This window comes from Panthera tigris, chromosome A1 (assembly GCF_018350195.1).
Source record: "Panthera tigris isolate Pti1 chromosome A1, P.tigris_Pti1_mat1.1, whole genome shotgun sequence".
Classification (NCBI taxonomy): Eukaryota; Metazoa; Chordata; class Mammalia; order Carnivora; family Felidae; genus Panthera; species Panthera tigris.
Window position 1 is genome coordinate 212,407,572 of NC_056660.1, and position 17,903 is coordinate 212,425,474.

The following is a 17,903-nucleotide window of genomic DNA, read 5'->3' on the forward strand; positions in this document are numbered from 1 at the left end:
ACTCTTGATTTTGGTTCAGGTCGTGATCTTGCGGTTTATGGATTTGAGCCCTGAGTCGGTTTGTGGATTTGTGCCCTGAATTGGGCTCTGTGCTGCCAGTGCCACTGCTTGGGATTCTCTCTCTGCCCCACCCACCCTGCTCACGTGCACGTGTGTGCTCTCTCTCTCTCTCTCTCTCAAAAATAAATAAATAAAAATAAATAAATAAAAATAAACTAAAAAATAAAAATATTGTGGCCTAAGCTGGGGAGGGAGCTGAGACTTGGGGCTGAACCCACCACACAGGTGGCTCCCCTCTGCAGGCTGAGAAACAGTGGTCTGTGTATAAGCTGCCATCCAGGGCAGTGCTGCTCCCAGTTTGCGCAGCTAAATCACCTGGGAGCTCGTTAACGTGCAGATTCTGATCCACTAGGTGTGAGGTTGGGCTTGAGAGTCTGCTGTCCAGGTGATGCCGCTGCATACCTGGAGCGGTAGGGTCTTCTAGAGCAATAACCATCATCCTGTTTCTATACCAGGAGGGCTTTTCAGCTTTGGATTTTCTTCTTCAGGTTTCTGATATTTCATAGTTCTGGGGTGGAGCCTGGACATAAGGAGGTTTTTAATTTTCCCATGTGATTTTAATGGGCAGCCTGATTCGTTGATTTGTGAAGAGGTATTTATGTATGTATGTATTTCTTTTACTTCAGTGATAACACCTGAACAAGGAACACCTTACCACCCACCCCCTTAAGCACACATCTAATAAAATATTCTGGACACTGCAGACTTCAAAAGCCAAATAATTCTTAACAGTTTTGATGGTTTGAAGTATCTTCTCCTTGACCAGTAGTTTCTAAACCTGATTTTATATTATAATATAATGGGCACTTTTTTCTTTTTAAACACCTTTAAGATTTTTTTAAGTGGAAAATTTCAAGCAGTATAAAAGAAAAGAGAATATGATGAATTCCCTTTCATTCATCACCCACCTTCAACAATTCTCTTCTTTTAAGTTTTTTATTTTGAGAGAGACAGAGTGTGAGTCAGGGAGGGCGCACCTGCCAGCACAGAGCCCAGTGTGGGGCTTGAACCCACCTGTGAGATCATGACCTGAGCTGAAATCAAGAGTTGGACGCCTAACCAACTGAGCCATGCAGGTGCCCCAGCAATTTTTAACTCGTGCCTAATCCTATTTTCTCTGTTTCCCCTGAATTATTTATTTATTTATCTATCTATCTATTTATTTATTTATTTTCCCCTTGAGTCATTTTGGAATAAATCCCAGACCTTACCACATTTCATTCATGAATATTTTGGTATACATCTCTAATAATTAAGGATTCTTTTTATAAATATAATCATAAAACCGTTGTCACCCCTTTCAAATTTAACATTAAAACCATCAATACCATTCAATAGCCAGTCAGTATTCAGAATGTCCCCATTGTTTTATAAACTTTTAAAACAATTTTTCATCTTTTTATGTTTTATCATTAATCAAGACTCAATGAGATTGATCTCTTGCCGTTGATTGATATGTGTCTTAAGTGTCTTAATCTATAGATTCTCCCACCATTATTTGTTTTCTTGCTTTTCAGTGTTTGTTTATTTTTGAAGGAGAGAGAGAGTGTGAGCGTGGGAGGGACAGGGAGAGAGAGAGGGAGACAGAATCCGAAGCAGGCTCCAGGCTCTGAGCTGTCAGCACAGAACCCAACAAGGGACTTGAACTCATGAGCCGTGAGATTATGACCTGAGCCGAAATCAGACACCCAATGGGGAGCTACCCAGGTGCCCCCATTATTTGTTTTCTTGCAATTTATTTGAAGAAACCAGGCTATTTGATTGTTTCTTATAATCTAGATTCGGTTGGTGTTTAAAATAGTGCCCCCCAATGGATTGATTAGATTTAATGACTTGATCACATTAAAATTCTGATCTCTTCAACTTAGAAAGTCCCTATAAAATGTGCAGTGTGCATACAAGTGGCATCTGATTATTTTCCATTATAGTTACACCACAGTTAAACTTCTTTGTTAAGCTCTTTGACTGAAAGGTGTTTGTAGCTCACAGTGATGCAACTTACACAGGTTTCTTATTAATAGAAACCTGCATCTGTTAACTAGAGGAAGAGGTGGTGTCCCTGTATAGCTCTGATCTTTGCAACTCTGAAACCTAACTTTCCCACATCCTACCACTTAACAGGTTATTTTTAGAACCTAAAATTTCTCATGCAGAAACTGAAGTCATACTGGTTGGGTTCAGGGCGTAGCTCTCCTAATGCTTACTAGTTGTATAACCTGTGAAGGACCTTGGTGGCGCTGTCTCAATTTCTTTATCTGTGAAATGGAATAATAGCAGTACATACCTCATAAGAGTTGTCAGGAGGATTAAATGAATAATTTGTGTTACCTAATTAGAGTCTGGCATACAGTAAACACTTATTTGTTTGTTGTTGTCAGAGTGCTTGATAAAATGTCTCGGCAGCAGTCATCTTTTTTTTTTAAGTTCATTTATTTTCAGAGAGAGACCACAAACGGGGAGGGGCAGAGAGAAAGGGAGAGAGAGAGAGAACCCCAGTCAGGTTCCATGCTGTCGGTGCGGAGCCCAACACAGGTTGAACCCACAGACCATGAGATCATGATCTGAGCTGAAACCGAGAGTCAGATGCTTGACTGACCAAGCCACCCAGGTGCCCCTAGGCAGCAGTCATCTTAATTACTGGTTTTCATATTAGTCTGACTGAAACAACATGGATGCTTAATTGCCACTATATGATGAGAAAGATCACTGCCAATTTTGGAATTCATATATTTTTAGATATCACAGATTCCAGTCCCCTCATTTCATGGATGAGGAAACAGACCCAGAGAGGTGGGGTAGCTTACTTAGGGTCACACAGAATCCGAGGCAGAGCTAGGATTTGAACCCAGAGTCCCAACTGACTTGGCCAGAGATAATTCATGTGCATTTGCTCTTCTTAACAGGAAAATAAGGTTCATGTCCTGCCACTCTGCTTTTGCTTCCTCAGTTCATTAAAGTTGAGCTTTCATATTTAGTGAATTACTCTAGTACTAAAACTGGTGACATCTCTTTCTTCTAGATTGCCAGCATACTTTGTTGTCCCCACCCCTCTTCCCGAAGAGGATTTGTCACGCTTTCAGGGTCACGGCATACCAGTAAGTACATCTAGAAACCCTAATAGCCGTGGGTTGCTCATCAACCCATTCTGACAAATTATTCTATTTAAAGCCGTTGGCTTTGGTCCTCCGTTCAAAACTGATCCATAAATATCTCAGGGAGTCACTAAAAAAGTTTTTCTCTCAGACTTGAGGCTCCCTAGGACAGAGCTCTAAAGCTTTCACAGATGCAGTAGAGTTTTTAGCAGAAACATCTTAGAGATTTAAGAGGATTATGTATCTGTCTAGTGTTGAAAGCTAGCCTGATTTAACACCTGAAATCATTTTGAGGCTGAGCTAGCTGACCACCCTAAGGGAATAAGGTTTAAGATTCTTTTGGGCCCCACTATTAATTTTTGAGTGGGCATGGCCATGTTTTCTCCCAGAGGCAACATGGAGAACTAACTTACTTTTCACAGAATAGACTGGGATGGGAGCCATATTTAATGTGTCACTGATCAAAGAAAGCAATACTTTGGCAGTTACTCCAGTTTCTAATTGGTGGTGGGAGTTGCCAAGCCTTCAGGGAATTTAGTAAGGAATGAGAATTATAAATAAATGCTGTGCTGTGCACATGGCTCGTTCACCAAAAAGGTCATTCCTGTATGGGAGTTGAGATGTTTAATCAGAGGTCACGTGCTCAGAAGCCCATGCAGGCAGGTAGGTAATGAGCTTGGCCCTTGCAGTGAACCAGATACCATCCGCCTGAGTTAAGGGGAGTCTGCTTCTCTGTGCCAGCCAATTTGTGCTGTGTGGGAATATGGGCCTTGTCTTGCCAGATATCTGATTTCTCAGGAGAAGCCAGAGAGAGGGATTTTTATGTGAGTTGTGAGTTTTCCCAGTTTCTAAATGTATGCAACTGATTTAGATGTTTAAAAAACTCTGGTCTTTGGGCTAGAGTTGGCTCATGTCCCACCAGTTTGCAACCTTTGATTGAGAGCTGTGGTTTTCACACTTTCTGGTCTTAGCGCTCAACACTCTAAAACATTATTGAGGATTTCAAGGAGTTTTTGTTTATGTGGATTATATTGTTTCATATTTGCCATATGAAAAACTAAAAACTTACTGCTTATTTTAGCAATAAACTTACTACATTTTAATGTAAGTGACATATTTTTGTGAAAAATAACTATTGTTCAAAACAAAAACATAGGATAACAGTGTTTTACATTCTTAAAAATAGAAGACCACCGGATTCTTCTATCTGCCCCTTTCATTCAGTGTGTTCTAGTATGGTAGTGTTTGGTTGAAGTACATGAAAATCCAGCCTCACACAGATCCGTATTTGGGGAAGGGAGGAATATTTATTAACCTTTTCAGATAACTGAGAATATTGTTCTTTGATGGTACACCAAAAAAAAAAAAAAATGATTGGTAGTTTCATAAAGGTTAATTGCAATAAGGAATCTGAAAATATAATGAATTTTTCATTCTCTGCTAAATTAAAACCCATGGGTCTGTCTTGTACTTGTCATAGATCTTAAAACATGAATGATTTTATGACGTTATATAGTGGTCATTTGGAAAATGTTGGTTCACTGGGCTATACAGATCATCCAAATATTAACTTATTTCCTTATATAATATAAAAATCAGAAGTGCCTGGGAGCTCAGTCAGTTGAATGTCCAACTTTTTTTTTTTTAAGTTTATTTATTTATTTTGAGAGAGAGCGCACACAGGGGAGGGGCAGAGAGAGGGGGAGAGAAGGAGAATCCTTGGGATTTTCCCTCTGTCCCTCTCCCCCACTTGTGCTCGATCTCATGCTCTCTCTCTCTCTAAAATTTTAAGAAATCACATTCATTAGCATTGTCTTTGTCTTGTCAGAAGTCTGTATATTTTGGGAAGCTGTCCAGCTGGAGTCAGAGGTTAGTTTTACACAATGTGATTTTTGCTTGAAAGTTCATTTTTTATTTGCAACAATCTGTCAGTTGTTTTCCTTGAAGTGGCAGGGTCACTTCATTTTTTTTTTGAGGATGCATCTGCCAGATTCCAAAGTCTAAACACACGTTGTTTGACTCGCACTCATTCTGTATGGGTTTTGGTTTTTTGGTTTTTTTCCTCACTCATTCTTTCAATTCCATGGAAAGAGCAGCTAGTTCGCCTCTCAGCTCAGGCACACACGTGCTCTTTCTTGTGACCAACACCATCTCAGTGCTTACTTCACACTCCATCGCACGGAATAGAAAGCGTATTACTATTAAATTGTCCATAATGGTCAAGATTAATAACATTAATAATTTTTAGTCCTTCATTAAGGACATTCTCAAGTGAAGGAGAATTTTTTTTCCTATGAGTGTGTGGCAGCAAAGAATACAGTGGTGACCAATGGCATCTGGTGGTGGTGCCTTGGTTGGTGCTAAGACACCAGCACTTTTGCCCACCAGGGCTTTGCCATAGGTGCGAATGTCAACACTGTGAAAAGGACACAGTTACCTCTTAATATTTATTCTCAGAACACCTGAAAGGGTCTTGGGACCCTGCCCCCATCCCCCCACCCCCTACCATGCCTCCATCTCAACATTTTAAGAATTGCTGTTGTAGAAGGATGAAAATGAATGTCTTCATTTCTCAGCCTTTCAGAGATGGATCTAGGGAAAGAAGGTGAGCTCTGTGGGAAGAAACAAATACGAATTGTCCGCACCTGTGCAAACAGGCTGCTTTTCCACCTGGCGTTGTATGAAATTTTGATACTGTGTTCTAGCCAGGCCTTCAGGCTGAGGAGTAGGAAGTGTTCTGCTAAGACCTGAGTGGGGAGCCAGCAACATAACTTTGATAGAAACAGTAGGAAAGTGTTCTCACTTTTTCAGATCTGCCTTAATGATATGTCCTGGAAGTTGTTAGTGGAGTTTGCATGAACGGACAGCAGAAACATTTTGTACGTAATGGAATTTCCACATTTACCCAGGGAACACAGAGCTCTTGGTACACATAACGTAAAATTTGCCATTAATGGCATTTATGTATTCACAATGTTGTACAACCATTACTGCTTTCTAGTTCCAGAACATTTGCGTATCTCCATGCTTTTTTACCCTGACTTTTCAGCTAATCTGTTTTTTTCTTGCCTTCACTTATTTTCAGTGAAGACCTACATCGTTTGTAAATTCAGTCACATCCTTGCTCTAATAGCGACTTTGGCGTCCTCTACCCTCTGCTGTTCTCCAGCCCCTGAGTATTTATATTTTCTGGCCGCGGGGCTAGTGAACATTGCTAAAGATGATTCAAACCAAACAGCAGAGTGTTCCTTAATGGGATGTGCGAAAGCCATGTTACCTTGCCTCTGTTGGGCCTTTGTTCTGGCTCAGCAGTCTGTTATTTAACTCCTTTTGGATCCTGTATCATTCTTCCCTGGGGCTGGTGTAAACCATCTTTGCATTCTTTTTAAGTTTGTAAATTCCATTCTTTTTTTTTTTTTTTTAAAGTTTTATTTACTTTAGTAATCTCTACTCCCAGTGTGGGACTCAAGCTCATGACCCTGAGATCCAGAGTCACAGAGTCACATGCTCTTCCAACTGAGCCTGCCAGGTGCCCCTGTAATTCCATTCTTCTTCTTATTTTTTAAGTTTATTTATTTTGAGAGAGAGAAAGCCCAAGTCCAAGAGGGGCAGAGAGAGAGAGAGTCCCAAGCAGGCTCCACACTCGGTACAGAGCCTGACGTGGGTCTCAGTCCCCTGACCATGAGACCCATGACCCGAGCCACTATCAAGAGTTGGACTGTTCAAACGACTTAGCCACCCAGGCAACCCCCCCTGTAATTCCAGTCTTAACTTTTGTACTGAGAGACAACATTTCCCCCACTTCTGTGGGATCTTGGACAATCAGCGACAAGACCTCCTCCCTCAGCTTCCTCCTTCACCTCCTGTTGTTTTTTTCTGTGTTCCTGTTTCCTTATCCTGAATCTAACTAAACATCTGCCTGGCTCTTGATCTCATCTGCCCTTGTTTTGTCTGGAGCCTGCTTCCATCAGTCTTCCGCCTTCCACGTGGATCTTTCCATGGTTCTGCTCTACCTGAACGCATGTTCAAGCTTTCCCTAACCTGAAGAAGCCCCTCCTGAAGAGCTAAGTTGTTGTCTTGTTCTCCTTCCGACAAACATATTTCAAGACTCTACTGACCTAGGTTTCTCAGTTGGTTAAGCATCTGACTCTTGATTGGCTCAGATCATGATCTCACAGTTCCGTGGGATTGAGCCCCATGTTGGACTCTGCGCTAGCAACGAGGAGCCTTCTTGGGATTCTCTTTCTTATCTGCCCCTCCCCACTCACACTATCTCCATCTCTCTCTCTCAGAATAAATAAATGAACGTTAAAAAATAAAAGACTGTGTACTAACTGCCCCTACTTGTCTCTCTACTTGTTTCTTCTTGCGTGGTGACTTTTATCCCCTACTCTGCTGAAGGACCTTCCCGAAGTCACTATGCCTTGTGTATCGCCACCTCTCTTCCCCATCGCTGCAGGTGTGACCCTAATTATGTTCTCTTTTTTTGCTTCTAAATTCCTGTCTTGCTTTGGACACACTGTGCTTTCTTGGTCCTCTGACTTCCTTAATAGTTTCTTCTTTCTTACACTGGTGTCCAGTTGTAAATGATCCCCTAAAGCTCTGTCTTTGGCTCTACTAAGAGAGATACCTTAAGATGTACCAAATAATGAATAATCTCCCCCTCTCCTTCTTCAAAGTTAAATAGAATAGGGGCACTTGGGTGGCTTAGTCGGTTGAGTGTCCGATTGTTGATTTTGGCTCAGGTCATGATCCTAAGGTCGTGGAATTGAGCCCTACATTGGGTTCTACACACTGAGTGTGGAACCTTCTTAAGATTCTCTCGCTCTCTTGCTCTCCTGCACACTCTTGCGCGCACTCTCTCTCTTTCTCCCCTTCCCTCCCTCCCCCTCTGTCCCCTCACTCTCTCCCTCTCTAAAAATAAAAATAATATTTTTTTAAATAATAAAAGTAAACAGGATTAACAAGGAGTGATTCTTGTCTGTTGTCAAGACTTTTATACTAAGAACCCAGACAGAAATCATACATATTACAATAGAAGACATGCTTTTGTTAAATTCTTATGAGAAGTATGTCTTTGACTAAGAATTTTGCTTGTTTCTGGGCGTATGGGTGGCTCAGCTGGATAAGCATCCAACCCTTGATTTCGGCTCAGGTCATGATCTCATAGTTCAAGGGTTCCAGCCCTATGTCAGGCTCTGCATTGACAGTCAGGAGCCTGCTTGGGATTCTGTCTCTTTCTCTGCCCCTCCCCTGCTTTCTCTCTTTCTCAAAATATATAAACTTAAAAAAATTAAAAATTTTGCTTGTTTCCTGTTTATTTTTAAAAGCAATACCTAGTGCTTTTGCTTTTATTTTATTATCTATTTTCAGAGTATTAAAAAAATTAAAAATAATTTTTTTAATGTTTATTTTGAGAGAGAGAGAGACAGAGCGTGAGCTGGAGAGAGGCAGAGAGAGAGGGGACACAGAATCCAAAGCAGCTCCAGGCTCTGAGATGTCAGCACAGAGCCTGACGCGGGGCTCGAACTCATGAGCTGTGAGATCATGACCTGAACCAAAGTCTGCCGCCCAACTGACTGAGCCACCCAGGCGCTCCTAAAAATTTTTTTTTTAAATATTTGTTTATTTTTGAGAGAGAGACAGACAGACAGACAGATTATGAACAGGTGAGGGGCAGAGAGAGAGGGAGACACAGAATCTGAAACAGGCTCCAGGCTCTGAGCTGTCAGCACAGAGCCCAACACAGGGCTCGAACTCAAGAACTGTGAGATCATGACCTGAGGCAAAGTCAGACACTTAACTGACTGATCCACTCGGGCATTCCTATTTATTTTTTCAAGTAGAGAATAGTTAGGGAATTACCCCAGAAGAGATGAGACAGGTATGGTTGTGCCCCAAAGAGAACATGAATTATGGTTGAATGTCACCAAGAGTTAACCCTTTCTATCCCAAGAGAAGAGATAAAAAGGATTACGGACCCTTAATTTCTTAGAACCTGTCACCTAGTCGTGGCTAAGAGTGTCTCTCCTTTTATCCAAGTGAGCTGCAGCAACTAGGGGCATGATTGCCTGGGCATTCAAATTATTGCCACCTTTGGCTGAGAGCTAGAAACTGTGTGGTGGTTTCTGTACGTTGCTTAGTATGACATTGGGAGAAGACAGCAGAGGGCCCTTTGATTTGTCTTAGTGTCCTAACACGTCCACCTTATTAGGAACCTTAAAGAGTCAAAGTACGGCCTGGCCCTGAAAGGGGAGGCATTGCTTTTTGGCATTTCCTAGAGCAGTCCTATGTTCCTCTGCCCTCACTCCCTGGGTGAGCTCGTTATCAGCTGGCTGCTACCTCCCATGTCCGGAGCCCCAATCCTGCCTTCCCCTCCTAAACTCATAACCCTCATCTAATGTGCCTCCTGGATAGCTGCACATGGGTATCCTGTTGGCACTGGACACCTAATACATCCAACACCCATTCCATCATCTTCCCCTGTAACCCCAAGCCAGTTCCTCCTGGCTTTCTAAGTGTGGTGCAGAGTTATCGCCTGGATCGTGTGCTCATCTTGAACCTCACAGCCCAGACTTCTAGCCTGTCCAGTGGATGGCTTATACCATTCATTGCAGATGAATAGCAAAAAGGTATCAGTGCTGGATGGCAGAATTATAAAAAGCATCTTCCCCTAGGTTTTATCTTTGAGCTAAGGCTGATGACTTGGTCAGCAGAGCAGTGGCTGTGCTCTAGCCATTCTCAGCCCTTAACCAGGCCTTGATGGGGCACAGAGTCCACACAGTGCTCACCTGCCCTAACCAGGCTTGCCCTGTCCTCCGTTCCAGGCTCCACTGGCAGATTACTTTGCCCCGAGATCAGTTCTCATTTCCTTTTGTTCCTGCAAAACAGCAAACAAACTCTCCCACTGTAGCCAGAAAAGTGCCTGAACACCTGAACCTGTCACTTACAGTCATTCGTGTGATTTCTTCCTCTTTTGCCTTCCCTTTGTGGTTCCTTGTAATTCTCTTCTCTTATTTACCACGTTCTACCTTTTATTATGTTTGTGAATGCATTTCCCTTTTGAGAGTATAAGCTCCTTGGAGTAGACACACTATCCTCGCCCTCTTCACATCCTCTTCACCTAATGCAGCGCCTTGCATGTACGGGTCTGGTATCCTTTGTTGAGTAGCCAGCTTCCCGTTCTGTCTGGTGTGAACTTTCTCTACTGACAGGAGCTGCCTCCTTCTTGCCATCCAGGTAGAGCACAGCATTTAGACACACTGCTGCAGCTTTCAATGCAACTTGAGCAAGTTATTTGGTCTCTCCAAGCCTCAGTTCCTTGCTGTTAATGGAATTAGAAATCACCCCTGTCGGGGCACCTGGGTGGCTCAGTTGGTTAAGCGTCCGACGCTTGATTTTGGCTCAGATCACGATCTCATGGTTCGTGGGTTCAAGCCCCACATCGGGCACTGCATACACAGTGTGGAGCCTGCTTCAGATTCTCTGTCTCCCTGTCTTTCAAAAATAAACATTAAAAAGAAAAGAAAAGAAAACCTCAGTGTTTAAGAGGGGAAAGAAGGAAATCACTGCAGTCTGAGAGTGTGACTGAGAATCACATGAGTTAGTTGACATGAAGTCCCTGGCAGAGCAGGTTCACCACGGTGACTAGCCTAGTGATGATGATGCAGTCATCTAGGCTCCCGGCACTCAAGCCCGGTCAGACCATAAGCAGGTCTGAGTGTAACTGTCTAGACCTGGGGGTCTTTTTTGTTTTTGTTTTAAGACTAAATCATTGTTTTTCATTGTAAGTAACTAGTCTTTGGCTTAACAAAGTTGAAAATATTCAGCCATTTCCTACCCAAGTTATACATTTCCCTGAGTAAATTTAAATGCTCAGCTTACCTTTCTCCCGCTGGATTGTGTATCTGGATTATGACTGAAAAACCTTTCTTCCCCTTTGCAGTTATGGTGTTGGTCCTGCCACAATGGATGTGCCCTTTTGAAAATGTCAGCACTGCCCAAAAAAGAACAGGATGATGGCCTTTCACAAATGCAAAAGAGCTTCTTGGATGGGTCAGTACTGTTCTACATTTTGTGACTGGTTAGCTCGAGTTCTTGTTTTCCAAAGAAGCTTCATTCCTGTTTACCTGCTGATAGCTTAGTGCTCAGGAATACCATAGAGAGGGATCATTTTTAATCCCTTTGAAAGGAGGGGCGCCTGGCTGGCTCAGTCAGTAGAGGATGCAACTCTTGATCTTGGGCTCATGAGTTCGAGCCCCACATTGGGTGTAGAGATTACTAAAGAACAAAAAACTTAAAAATACATAATTTTGAAAGGAGTCGGTATAACATAATCGTTAAGAATGTCAACTGCAGGGGCACCTGGCTAGCTCAGAGGAGCTTGCAACTTTTGATCGCGGGGTAGAGTTCAAGCCCGATGTTGGGTGTGGAGATAACTTAAATAAATAAAACTTAAAAAAAAAAAAAAAAGAATGTCAACTGTATTGTTTTTAAAGATGCACACTGAGGTATTTAGGGGGGAGGGCATGATGGCTATGGTATTGACAGTGGTCAAATCCAGGTCATGGCCTATGTCACTGTCCTTTGATACATGTTCCACGTGCTTCCATTTCCACCTCCGATGACTGGGAGCAGCGGTCCTGTGGTAGCTAGTTTATTGGCAAGGATCAAATGGGAGGATACCTACACACACAGATCTTGCCACGTCTAAGTGCTCGGGAAAAATAAGCTGTTTCTAATTCACTTCTGCTCTTTTAATCTCCTGTTACTTTTTGATACCTAGAATCTATAAGACCATCCACAGGCCACCCTATGAAATTGTTAAAACTGAAGACCTGTCAAGCAACTTCCTGTCCCTGCAGGACATCCAGACTGCCTACTCTAAATTCAAACAGCTGTTTCTGATAGGTGAGAAAAATGCAGAACAAAAGCTCTCTGTCAAATAGGGAAAGACATGCCGTGTGGATCAGGTGACAGCTGGTACCTTCTCCCTGGTCTCTGTATGTACCCGAGGCTCATGACCATGAGGGTTGATGTCATAGAGCAGAGGGGCTGGTAGCTGAGGAGCCGCTGTCATTGCCACGTTCACCGCACGCGCCCCCCTCCCCCTCCATTTTCTTCCAGGCTTTTACCCCGCTGCCCCTTCTGACAACAGGGAACACAGGCCCACCTCTCCATTGCTCCTCTTCTCTCCTTCCTCAGCACAGTGTCGCCCAGTGGTGTACACAGGGGCTTCTCTCTTTAAAAGTTGTGGAGCCATGCAACACCTGTATTCGCTGGCTCGCTCACGGTGATTGATAAAGTGGATGATTGGTTTTGTTTTCCTTAGTGGCTTATTGAATGGACCGCCTCCCACCCGCCCCCCCACCCCAAGTGAAAATATCTTTTTTTCTTCTGATTAAGCAGAAATGTACAAAGTAGGAAATGAAATATGCCCATCCCGGCCACCCCCACTTCTCTGCCTGGGCTGCCCACTATGAACAGCTTAGGACCTGAATCCTACTTAACCAGCCCAGTTGTTTATTAATTCTCGTTCTTCAGTGAATCTGTATTACCATCTGAGATTTGTCACAGTTTTTCCTAACTTGGACTTTCTAGCCTAGCAAATTCTAATGACTTAGGATTCATTCATTCATTCAGCTGACATTTATTGAGTTTCCATTATATACACTGATTATGGAGGCATTTGAGATAAAGATGAATATGATGCCCAGGTAAACAGCAGTGTCCACCTCTAACTAGATTTATAAAAAGCAGGGACCTGGTGGAGAGTGATACACTGCCCTAGTTTTTTGGGGTTTTTTTGTTTCTGCAGATCTTAAATTTTGGGTACTCTGCACATTCAGAGAAACTTCTCTAGTAATAAACTATAGAAATGATCCTTGAAAGTATAGTCTTCACTGTACTAGTTGGTGCAGGACTGTGATTCTACCACTTTCCGTCTCATCACCCAGGACTTGCAGAGAAGTATCTGCCTTGTCGTTGATTTGAGTTTGCAGCTTGGACCTGTATTAGATGTCCATGCAGCGCAGGTCTCTCTGTACCAAAGGTGTGGGGGCGGGGTGTGTGGTGTAGGAGTATGCAAGGAAAATGTGCTTGTGTATTTAGGATTCCAGCAGAAGCCAAGTCTCCCCCTTTGGGCTCCCTGGCATCAGGAGGTATGCCGTTATCTTCCAGTGCTAGAATAGTGTAGCCTGGGTGTCGACTGTTTCTGCCTAAAACATGTTACTCTCCTTGTTGAATCACAAGGTCAACCATGGCTTTACATAAATATTGTGGAGCACTTTTTATTTGAACAGTAAAAATCTAAAAAATCCATTTTTGACTGCCACCCCCTTCCAGAGGCTTACAGTTCAAACACCATTTCAGCTGAAGTCTGGAAGTGTCCTTTCTTAAGAATGGAGATCTGTGCTTGGATGCTGCAGTTCAAGTCCAAGACTGTCTGAACAGCACACTTGAGTAGCACAGATTTTTGGTGGCAGACATGTAAGAGAACAGTGACCTGACTTCCTTGCTCTTTTTTCTTTTTTCAGATAATAGTACGGAATTTTGGGACACAGATATAAAATGGTTTTCTCTGTTGGAAAGTAGCAGCTGGCTTGACATAATCAGGTATTTTAAAGCCATCATTTTGCTCATGAATTTTATAGTTCTCTAATTCAAAGTAGTAAAACAAATTGACAAACAATGGAACTGTTTTAAATGTTAAACATTTAAATGTGTTAAACATCACAGTTAGATGTTCTTAGATCACATATTCTATTGACAGCTCAGCTGGATTTTACATTTGTTTATTATTTCTGTGCACATTTGATCTGAATTTATCGACATGCTACTTGCTCACAAAGAGATCTCTCTAGACTATATATAGACTAGGCATGGAAAGACTGCAGAACAGGGGGGTGGCAACCCATAAGTCTAACTGAGTAACTGAGGCAGCAGTGCTGGCCTCCAAGAAGGGAACAGGAAGAAGGGGGGTGATGCTGACTTTTTACTGAATACCTTTTTGAATTACGTTTCTCCTGTGTATATTACTTATTTTAGAATGAGTAATGTCGGTTTTTCATAATTTCATGATTAATTTCAATTAGGCATTTTGGGTTTGGGAATTAGGTTGAGATTCCCAGAGACAGAATTCCTATATTCCCTTGCCTACTTCATAGTTTGAATAGCTCCTCTCTGTTGCTGTTAAAGAGAGGAGAGGGCAAAGGGAGGCACAGAAGAGCAATGATCAGGGTGTGAGAAGAGTCCCACCCCTAGGACACTTGTGAGGAAGGAGAAGAACTCCTCCCTCCAACTGGCACCGCATCTCTCGGTTCTGCCAGCGAGGTTTGTGGCAAGGAGCCTCAGCCCCCCAAACACTTGTTAACGCATCCATTCCAGAGAGCCTGCTGCATGGCCCATAGTTGGAATGTGTAGTTGCCGACAGTGATCAACGTCACCAGGAAAAGCACCCTTCTTCATGTGGGGTGGGCAGAGAAGGTTGAGCATCCCTCACCAAATGAAGCACCGTCCAGGAAGGGCGCCCCTGCAGGCAGGGAACAGCATATGTGAAGCCCTTAGTTACAAGCAAAGGAAAGTCAATGCTGAAGATCAGGAATAGTGTGTACAGAGAGAGACAGAAGGGATTTCTGGACCTTGTTGGACTGTTTCAGCCACACTGACACATTGGACAGGTGACCTTGAATTAGACCATGTGGGCGTGCAGCACAGTTTGCAACGTGGGCATTTGTGGGTCTTACTAGGACTCTCCGGCCAGACTCAGGCATGAGTTCTTAATAGGAGACTGTAGTTTAGAAATCACCTAGGAAGGTTTTGACATCAATTTTGGGATTCCCTTCTGAAAATTTTCAGTCTCTAATTGGCAGATGAGTGTCTTGCAGTATGTGAATAGGGTAAATGGTAACTTCTTTTCTGGAGGATTTCAAGTGAAAAAACAAATGAGACTGTCTCAATCTTCAGTTTCCTCTGTCTAAATTTCTCATGGTTTTGATGCCAACCTCAGAAACTAATGCCCCTTTTTCTTGTCTCTTTCCAATGTAGACGTTGCCTGAAAAAAGCAATAGAGATCACAGAATGTCTAGAAGCACAAAACGTGAACGTTCTTCTTTTAGGTAATACATTTAAAGCACAAAGAGTGGTTTTCGTTTCCCTTCACTCGAGACTCAATTTCTGCATATATAGCTTTATGTAATTGGAATTATCTTACAAAAGGAGCGAGCTAGTGTAGAAATCCTTCCCATTCTTTTCTACCCTGACCTTAGAATTCTTTGCGTTTGATTTCAGTGTTACAGTTTAAAAATAAACCCTTCATTTAGAACTTGGCAGACTTACTTGCAGCCCAAGAAGGAATTGTTTGGTATCTTCACCAAAGTTCACATTTCCTACTGCTTTGGGTTTTGTTTTATATTAACTCCACTTGGTTACAGTTAAAATCTTTTGATAATCCTTTTTATATAAAGAAATCCATGAATGGTTTAATTGTTCTTTTTATATCTTTGTGTTTGACAGACAACCTTGTGCAGTCGCTATAGAAAGTTTGTGGGTCACGATTTCCTTTGCTTCAGTGGGCTTAACTTGCTAAACATGTGGACAGGACATAAGCATTCAGAATGTGTAAAAACAGGTGCAAACCGCTTTTATTTAAAGATTGCTAGAGTTGGTTAGACCTGAGCTAAAATATGATGTTTGCTATTTAGAATATTTTCAACTTCTCATAGCCCTGCACTTCGGTTCAGTAGATCATCTCATGCTTTCATGCCCTCAAGCTTTTACCATGGCTCTGACGTGTTCCATGACTGCTGAAATTTAGCCTCTGTGGGCGGGCTGCACATGTGTCTGCCTGGGGCTTCTGTACCACCTGATGCTGGCTCGCTGACTTGGATTTTACGATATTGACTGAGCACCTACCATGTGCAGAGCTCTAATACTTCTGCCTTCTAGAAGTTTACAGCCTAATGAGAGTTGGCCTGAGCATGTTATTGAAAAAGACCTAATCACCAATGGCAGAACAGAATACTGAGGAACTAAGTGGTATAGAGGAGGACGAATAAAGATCAGAATCTGAGAGGCAGAAGTCCTCAGGCCAGGCTGCAGTAGTCACAGTTGCATAAAACAACATCTGAATCTTTGGCTGAGATGTGAGAAGTCACTCGGTCCAGAAGAATGACTGAGTTGTCTCCTCTGAAATCTCATTTTCTGGTCCTTCTTCCTGTTACTCACAGGTTTACTGTTAACACCCGTCAGATGCAAGAAGGATGATTCCCTTAAAATTATGAAACTTATTTCAGGGCGCCTGGGTGGCTCAGTCAGTTAAATGTCCGACTTCAGCTCAGGTCATGATCTCACGGTTCACGAGTTTGAGCCCCGCATTGGGCTCTGTGCTGACAGCTGAGAGCCTGGAGTCTGCTTCAGATTCTGTGTCTCCCCCTCTCTCTGCCCCTCCCCCACTCACACTCTGTCTCTTTCTCAAAAACAAATAAAACGTTAAGAAAATTAAAAAAAAAAGAAAAAGAAAGAAAAAGAAAGAAACTTGAAATAAGCTGATAACACTCCAAACACAAAACTCTGTTTCTTTTGAATCCACGTGTTCCCATAGTTTAGACTCGTCTCCCTGGAGGAGAAAAAGAACCACAAGCGTAAGCCTAGACCTTAGTGCCTCATGGTTCCAGGGTCAAAATGAAAGAATTTTAACGGTAGACACATCCCCCTCCTTAGAATTTGTAAGTTTCTCTAGTTTCACCGATACTAGCACCGCCATCCTCCTGGACATTTTTAAATAGCAGCTTGAGTTGCACTTCTTTCTGCAAAGAGGAAACCACGGGGATGCAGACCCTAACTTTTAGGATCTGAAAACTCTAAGGCAAATGCATGGACAGAAATGTATGCTTTTATTTGCCGGGAGTCACGAATGCCGAACACACGTATGAATGGTGTTTTCATCACACAGGTTTTGTCCGGTGCACTCTGGGGGTGGGCACGTGGACATAGACCGAGGGGAGTTTCTCTGCCAGGCTAGGCGAGGAGAAGTGGGCACCTCTGTGCTCTCAGAGAAGGAAAGAGCTATGGAGATGGGAATAAGGGAGTCCAAGCAGAGGGAGTGGAGGAGAGGAGCTCTGAGGGGAGTCTGAGGAGCAGCTGAGCCCTGGAACAGTGAGTCCAGTGATGGAGACTTTGACACGGCAATTGGAAGAGTTTTGAACTTGGTCTGTGAAGGCTAGCGGGTCGCCACCACGTGTATGGCTCTGCCCTCATTATGCGGCACGCCGGGATGCCGGTACGCTGACAGTGGATTTGACGTGCTGCGTTTTATTCAGTCAGCAGATCCGTGCTTAGTGCCAGCATATGCCGGAACCTGTACGGGACTGGCTGGAAGCAGTTTGTCTGTCAATCTGAACACTACCTGTTTTCCCCATGGGCCCTCGCCTTCAGGGAAGTAGACCTTGACTGTCATTAGCAGGCACACTTTGGTTTTGGGAACCCCACCAAAACTGTGCAAGGGTGAGCACTCTTTGTGGCTTTTTAATACTCCATACTCTCCTGCCTCTTTGCACTGCCGCTGGGCCCCTCCTAGAGGAGAATGCTTCCGACCTCTGCTGCCTCGTTTCCTCTCTGGTGCAAGTGATGATGGACCCCCACTGTAGAACCAGGATTGGTTTCCAGAGCCTTGTCCAAAAGGAGTGGATCATGGGCGGGCACTCTTTCCTGGATCGCTGCAACCATCTACGTCAGAGTGACAAAGAGGAGGTG

At 43.1% G+C, this 17,903-nt stretch overlaps 1 protein-coding gene and 1 pseudogene across 2 annotated transcripts in view; one reads left to right on the forward strand and one right to left on the reverse strand.

The window, feature by feature from the left end:
* Positions 1-17,903, forward strand: part of MTMR12 (myotubularin related protein 12) — a 65,686-nt gene that overhangs the window by 38,457 nt on the left and 9,326 nt on the right. For both annotated transcript variants that reach the window (XM_042997011.1, XM_042997017.1), the window contains exons 8-13: positions 3,080-3,155; positions 11,098-11,207; positions 11,938-12,062; positions 13,688-13,766; positions 15,198-15,268; positions 17,728-17,900. In XM_042997011.1, the coding sequence (XP_042852945.1) occupies positions 3,080-3,155; positions 11,098-11,207; positions 11,938-12,062; positions 13,688-13,766; positions 15,198-15,268; positions 17,728-17,900 (634 nt within the window). The remainder of the gene's footprint in view (positions 1-3,079; positions 3,156-11,097; positions 11,208-11,937; positions 12,063-13,687; positions 13,767-15,197; positions 15,269-17,727; positions 17,901-17,903) is intronic.
* Positions 12,970-13,052, reverse strand: LOC122232460 (annotated as a pseudogene).